Raw genomic sequence first — 6565 nt, forward strand, 5'->3', positions numbered from 1 at the left:
CCTGCTGATTTAGCAGCACCCTGCGGGCGAGTACTTTCCCCTTTGCAGTCTCCAACACAGAACACATCTCTGACCACAGCTCTCCTGACAAGTAAATTTAGATTTTCTTCTTCCCATGGTGTAAGCAACCTGTGTAAAATTTCGCTTTTGTGAATGGATCTTAAAACTAAGCGACTGGGTTCAGCACAGACCAGAAAAGTATCTGAGGAGTCTGCAAGTGGTGTAGTGTTTAAGGCACTGAACTCCCACGTGGCCCACCATGGCTTGAGTCCTGGAGTCAGCGTGAAACCAGTCACATGACCTTGGACTCCTGTGCTCTGGCCAGAGACCCTCGGCCACAGGCACCAGGAAGACCTGACCCCGACGCAGACGCTCCCTCTGCTTCCCACCGGCGAAGTTCCACTGTCACACACCCTTTTTCTCCTAGTTTTACACCTTAAAGGTACAACACAGGTTCGGTTTCCCGGAGTTAACAGGAAGAGCCGAGCATCACCAGTACTGCGAGAGCGGACGTAGCTGTGGGTACTCACTGGTCGTGCCGGGTGTCGGGGACGGCTCTGTCCATTCGCAGCTTGTCGCTCTCCACCTGGTTGAATTTGTTGCGGGCATAGGGGTCCTGCCCGGAGCGCACCATCGTCCCGCCCACGTAGGCCTCCTGGTTAAAGTCTGGCCACCGCACCTTCCCTGAGGAGCAGAGCAGAGAGAACAAGGTGAGGATGTGGGCCGGGAGCTCCCCACAGGCTGGGCGAGGGCTCGTTCAGACAGCGTCCGTGTCCGGGCTTCCAGACGGCTGCAGACAGCTGAGCAGCGCCGGCCCATCTACGAGTCTGAGAGCTGCCGACTGTCCAGTTCGCGTGGTGGTCGATGAAGCTGAGTGTGGGTGTCGGTGCACGAAGCATGCTAAAGCAGGTGTCTGCCAGCACCGTGCCGTCCATGATTCTGCTCATCCCACCTTCCCAGGCTATGTGATGTTAAACAGATTCTCGGGAGGGCGTGAAAAATAACCTGTAGATTAAACATGGGGTGCCGCCACGTAGCATCAGGTCACACACACACACACACACACACACACACACACGTCTGTACAAAATGATGTCCCCCCAAGAACAGGATATGGAAGCACCCCTCACTGAGCCTCCTTGGTGAACTTTCACTGTGATGGTGACCATGGCTGACACCACGGGGGTTGAAAGTGATCGGTGCGGCCCTCAGAGGTGCCCTGGCAACCATGCCCAGGACCTGGCCGTCACTTACACGTGTCTCCATGGAGACACTGGCCCACTGGCACATGGCCGGATCCCACCCACTGATAACTGCTGCTGGTCTCAGTCACCAAGCACAAAAGTCTCTAAGAACACAGCCCCGGGCAGGAGCGTTCTGGGGTCTGCGGTAGGGGCTGTGCGGCCGGCAGATGGAGCCTAGGGGGCACTGCAGGGAGGGTCAGCCTGGGTGAGCCTGAAGGTGACAACGCAAGGCCATCGACACAGCCCAGGCAGGGGCTGACACTACGGGAGAAAGGTGGGTGGGGCCGGGCTGGGTCCCAGTACTGTCCACCTCCCCTAAATGACGTTCCTGCTAACTACACAACAAGGACTGTCGGGAGGATTTAATGGCCCGCCAGCTCCCAGTTTTCTGGATATAACAGAAGAAAAAAAGCTAGCAAGGCCCTGCCCTCATGAAGCTCCTGACTTCCGAGGGGTCCTGCGGTTCGTGAGACCTAGGGCTGCTGGGGGCCGCGAGTCGCAGGGTTGCTGCCTGACACGGGTGGCCGGGAAGACTTGGATACCCACACAGAGGCGGGGGAGGCCACGTGGCTCTCAGGAAGGTCCAGGTGGCCAGGCATGCCCGCTCAGAACCAGCCGGGTGGCCAGTGTGACTAGGAAGGGCGTACATGGGGTGGGCAAGCACGGGTGATGCAGCTCTGCGGCGTGGCCCTCTGGGGCTGTTCACGTGGATGACACGGTTACCACAGCGAGTACCTGTCCCCACGAGTCTCCTGACAGTCGGAAGAACACCAGGTTCCCTTCTCCATTCCAGAGACGAGGAGACCGAGGCTCGGTGACCCGTGATTTGCTCAAGGCTGCAGTGTAAATTCTCTATCTAAAAGCTCATCTGCTTCTTTTAGCAATCGTCCTTCAAGGTCAAAACCTGCATCTCATCACAGCTGGTTGCCGTGGAGATGGTGGCCGGGTCACGGAGGGCCAGCTCTCAGGAAAGCAGTGCTGAGCCCTGATGACTCTCTGGCAGTGGGAGCTGGCCGGAGAGTCACATTTTCTTCTGTCTCAAATTAAACGGTTCCAAACATTTTCTTGAAAACATGTTTTCCAGGCCGATCCTCCACTCTCTCCCCTTCTCCATCTTTACTCACGTTTCCCGAGATGAGAGGAAAACACCCACCTGTGCAGCCACCTCCTCACACCGAGTCCCCCTCACAGAGGAATACGAAACAGGCTTTGAAGCTTTACTAGGATCTGGGCCGGCAGCGGCCGTGACAGAACTCGAAGGAGCTGCTTTCATAGTAACAGCTCGTAATGGCTTCAATGCTGCTCCCTGCTCCAGAACGCTGCACTCCGGAACAGGGAGCCATGAGGGCGCCCTCTGCAGGTCGGGGGAGGTGAGGTGGGGAAGCGGCCCTCGCCCGAGAGAGGCTCGCCGTGCGGAATTCTGCATAGGCCTCACCGGCTTAGCACCTGGAACACGGGGCAGTCAGGTCTGAGGGCTCCAGCTGCTGTGGGTCTGTGGGAGGGGACCAGTGGCTTTGGGACACAGCAGTGGCTACGCTGAAATCCTGGCACTTCAACCCCCCTCACCTGCACGGATCTATGCTCACAAACCTCCTTCCCTTCCCCGAATAAGACAAGATTACACGGGAAGGTCTTGCAAGGTCTAAGCTGTGGGGCTGACTCAGACCCAGGCCGCTGGTGTTCAACTAGGTGGTGCCTACGTGCTGGGCATGTCTGCCCTTCTGGAGTTCAGTTCTGGGAGGTGGGGTGCTGGTGTTCAACGAGGTGGTGCCTACGTGCTGGGCATGATGTCCGCCCTTCTGGAGTTCAGTTCTGGGAGGTGGGGACACACGGACAATAATCAAGGGCTTGTACCCGCGAATGCGTCATTCACACTGACCTAAGAGCTCCAATGGCAGGAAATGTAGTTCTCTGGAAACATCTAATATGGGAACTTATTCTGGACTGGGGCAATCAGGGAAGGCTTCCCTGTGGAAGGAGTATCTGAGCTGAGATCGGAATAATGAGCAGGAGTAAACTCGGAGAAACCCTTTGTGACTTCACAGAAAAAGCGTCTTCTTCCCACACCCAAAGACAGAGTGAGTCCACCTGGAGGTACCCGAGGGCCCTTCCTCTGGCACGGCAACAGCCTCAACAGGACCCTAGAGGGCCCGGGCTTGCCTGTGGCAGCCAACCTCCTCAAGGCACAAAGTCTTGTCACTGCAGACCGATTACAGAGAATTTCTTTCATGAAGGCTCAGCAGTGTGTCCAAACACTGCGAGGTCCCCAGAACTCGGACGGTGACACGTCCTGTGTTAGGACCCAGATGCCACATGAAGACACACACACAGGCCTGACACGAGGGCCTCACAGCACGGCACGCACCTGCGCAGACAGAGTTCTGTTCTTACGTGGGTATGGCTCAGGAAATGGGCCTCACCGTCTAATTAAGGTGGCACCCTGTAATTTAAAAAGCACTAGTTTAAGACTGTCACAGAACTGCGCGGGTCAGAGACGCCCCAGGAGCCAGAGGCGGGGAGACAGAGAGAAGGTTCTCGGAGCGACACAGGCACCAGGCCAGTGCCACGCAGACGGGGACGCGGCGGGCGGAGAGCTGGACACCCTGGGACTGGGAGACAGGTGGGATGACACTGGCCAGTCATAGGTGACTCGTCTGGTGACAATGACATCTTAAGAAACGACATTCACAGTTGTCTTGTTCATCAACCAGCTCTTTGACATCTTGAGAAAGCGTTTTAGAAATGAAAGCGTTTTGGTAATGTACTGAAAGGACGTGGCAACGCGGAAGCAGCTGGTGGGAAATACCTCGGATATGTAAGCTGTCCACAAGGACGGAGGACTGGCTGCACCACCAAAGGTGGCCGGAAAACAAAGTGTATTTAAAACCATGAGGAAAGAGATTTGAGTGACATGAGGAGGAAGAGGGCATTACCCCAGGAGGGGCTGTGGAAACGGCTATGAAAATCTGAGGAACATATTTCCAGAAGATTCGGTATTTCCAGCAGACCGACTTCTCTTACACGTGCTCTCTGAAGCTGGAGGAAGGACGCAATCCGGCCGGCGAGGTGGCCTCTGGTGCGATCGAGGCTGGAGGCGGTACTTCTGCACACGGGCCCAGCCGCCTCCTGCAACCTCGCGCCGAGCTGGCCCAGGGCATCCCACCCCGCCACCCAGCAGGCCCTAGGCAGCCCCAGGGTCCCTGTCCCTTCCTGTTGCCGCACACGGCCAATCTAAGCCCTCCCTGCATCTAAGGCCATGTCCACCCTCCGAGGGGCCCACAGGGCGCTCCCTTTCCTGGGCTGGAGACTTGCATGCGGCCTCACCATTCCTCATATGCTCTGGCTTTCTTCCGCAGCCTATGGGGCCCGAGGTCCTCACAGCCCAGACCCAGCCCCCGTCTGCCGCCGTCTCTCCCCCACAGCACCTGTGTGTCCTGCGTGTCCTGGGTGCAAGGTCTGCAAACGCTTGCTAACCAGTGGTCGCCCTGGGATTCAAGGAGGCGGGAGGTTGGGTTCGGCGGACTTGGGTTCAGGATTCGGGCTGGCTTGCTAACCAGTGGCCGATGGGCGAGCAGCTCAGCAGGTGCAGGGGCTGTCCCACAGCTTCGCGCCAGCCCTGGCCTTCCACTGCGCCCAGGTATGGCCACGCTGGAGCTGTTCCTGTCACAGCAACGGCCACACCTCATTCCTTCTAGTCATTTTTTTTCTTTTTTAAGAGAGATTTTTGCTATAGGGCACTTGGGCTCACCATAGAGACAGACAGATAAGACAGCAAGAAATGACCTCCTCCCCCAGTGGCATGGCCACACTGCAATCCCTTCTCTCGGGATCTTGGGCATGCGTGCACATGCCTGGCATGAGCTTTAAGCCATTGTGTCCGAGACTCAAACTGCGGTCGACAATGTAAGGAGTCCAGAGATGTAACCATTACACCATCCACTGTCCCCCTTCTGTCCCGTTTTGAAATGGTGCTAGCTGGTGAGGCTTGTCAGCCCTCTGCATCTACCTCCCACGGTGGTGAGAAAATCACTAACCTCTATCGTCAAAGCTTCAGGGACACTGAGGGCTCACAGCTGGCTGACGGTGCCCGGCCCCGCATTTGGAGAACACAAGCAGGGGCGGCGGAAACCACGCACCTGAGGACAGGCCCAAAGGCACAGGCCATCACGGGCTTGGCTCCTGGACGACCGACCCTCTAGCCTGGGTGAAATCACGAATCCCTCCTCCGAGTCGTCGTGCAGAAATAACCACTACGCTAGGGCCTCTGGAGAGACTGCCTACCTTCCACAGGCACAGTCACCCCTGCCTCGCTGTGGTCACCCCACGCTCCTGCTCGGGAAGGGCTGTCGGGCTGCCTTGGAGCACAGCGGTTAAGCCCTAGGCATGGGAGCCAGGTTCCATATGGCCAGCTGGTTCGAGCCCTGGCCCTGGTCGGCTTTGAAAACACACTGGGCACGTGTGCATGTCGTGTGCTGGGACCCTGCGGTCACAGACAAGGCGGGAAAAGGACCACAGAGTGATCACACCTCACCGACAGCTCGCTCGCTGTCTCTCTCTGCCCCAGTGCTCAAACCCTAGTCCCTACATTACAGGAGCACACAAAGTTCGGACGTGTCTGAGGCGTGTCCCCTACGACATGCCATTTCATCTCCGAGCCAGCCAGCCCGAACCCTGAACCCAAGTTAAGGGACCTCCCGCCTCCTGTGCGTGTGGCCCCTGTACCAGCCAGCACCTCCACTCCTCCACAAGAGGCCATGGCGGGGCCTGGCGCCAGCCCGAGCGGGCCCAGCCTCTCATGGTCAGGACCACATTTCTGCTGCTATGGTGGAGCCCTAACTCCCGTCCCCAGTGCTCAGGTGACCTCGTACTAGGCCAGATCCTCCGGCCAGGCAGGGCTGCAGACAGGGCTGCAATGTGTTTCTGCCTCTCGCCAAGGACCCCCCCTTCCCAAGCCTCCTGGGGTCCCCAGCTGCAGCCTCTCCCACGGTGCCCTGCTCTTGCCTCCTCACCCGGGCTCCTTCTGGCTTCTCGACAGCTTTTCTGCAGACCCCTTACTGGAATGTGGACACGTGCCTAATAACCACCATGCCCCGGCTAGAATCCAGACACCCGCATCAACTTGCTGCTGAACACAGAAGCCCCCACAGATGCACCTTGCTGGCTCCTCCAGATCTCAGACCCAACTGTGTTTGCTGTGCCCCACTCAGTCTGGGGGTCGACGTCAGCCAGACAGGACGGAAACCTGGTGGGGACGGAGGGGCCCTGCCATTCTCACCACCTGCCACTCATCTCGGCAGGGCGGCCCCCCCCCCCCCCCCACG

At 58.1% G+C, this 6565-nt stretch overlaps 1 protein-coding gene across 1 annotated transcript in view; it reads right to left on the bottom strand.

Moving 5' to 3' along the window:
* Positions 1-6565, bottom strand: part of GALNT2 (polypeptide N-acetylgalactosaminyltransferase 2) — a gene marked incomplete at its 5' end in the record, with an annotated part of 99837 nt that overhangs the window by 73369 nt on the left and 19903 nt on the right. The window contains 1 exon segment of the mRNA XM_014586829.2: positions 531-684. Within this exon segment, the coding sequence (XP_014442315.1) occupies positions 531-684 (154 nt within the window).

This window comes from Tupaia chinensis, unplaced genomic scaffold, assembly GCF_000334495.1.
Source record: "Tupaia chinensis unplaced genomic scaffold, TupChi_1.0 Scaffold000161_3, whole genome shotgun sequence".
NCBI classification, from domain to species: domain Eukaryota; kingdom Metazoa; phylum Chordata; class Mammalia; order Scandentia; family Tupaiidae; genus Tupaia; species Tupaia belangeri.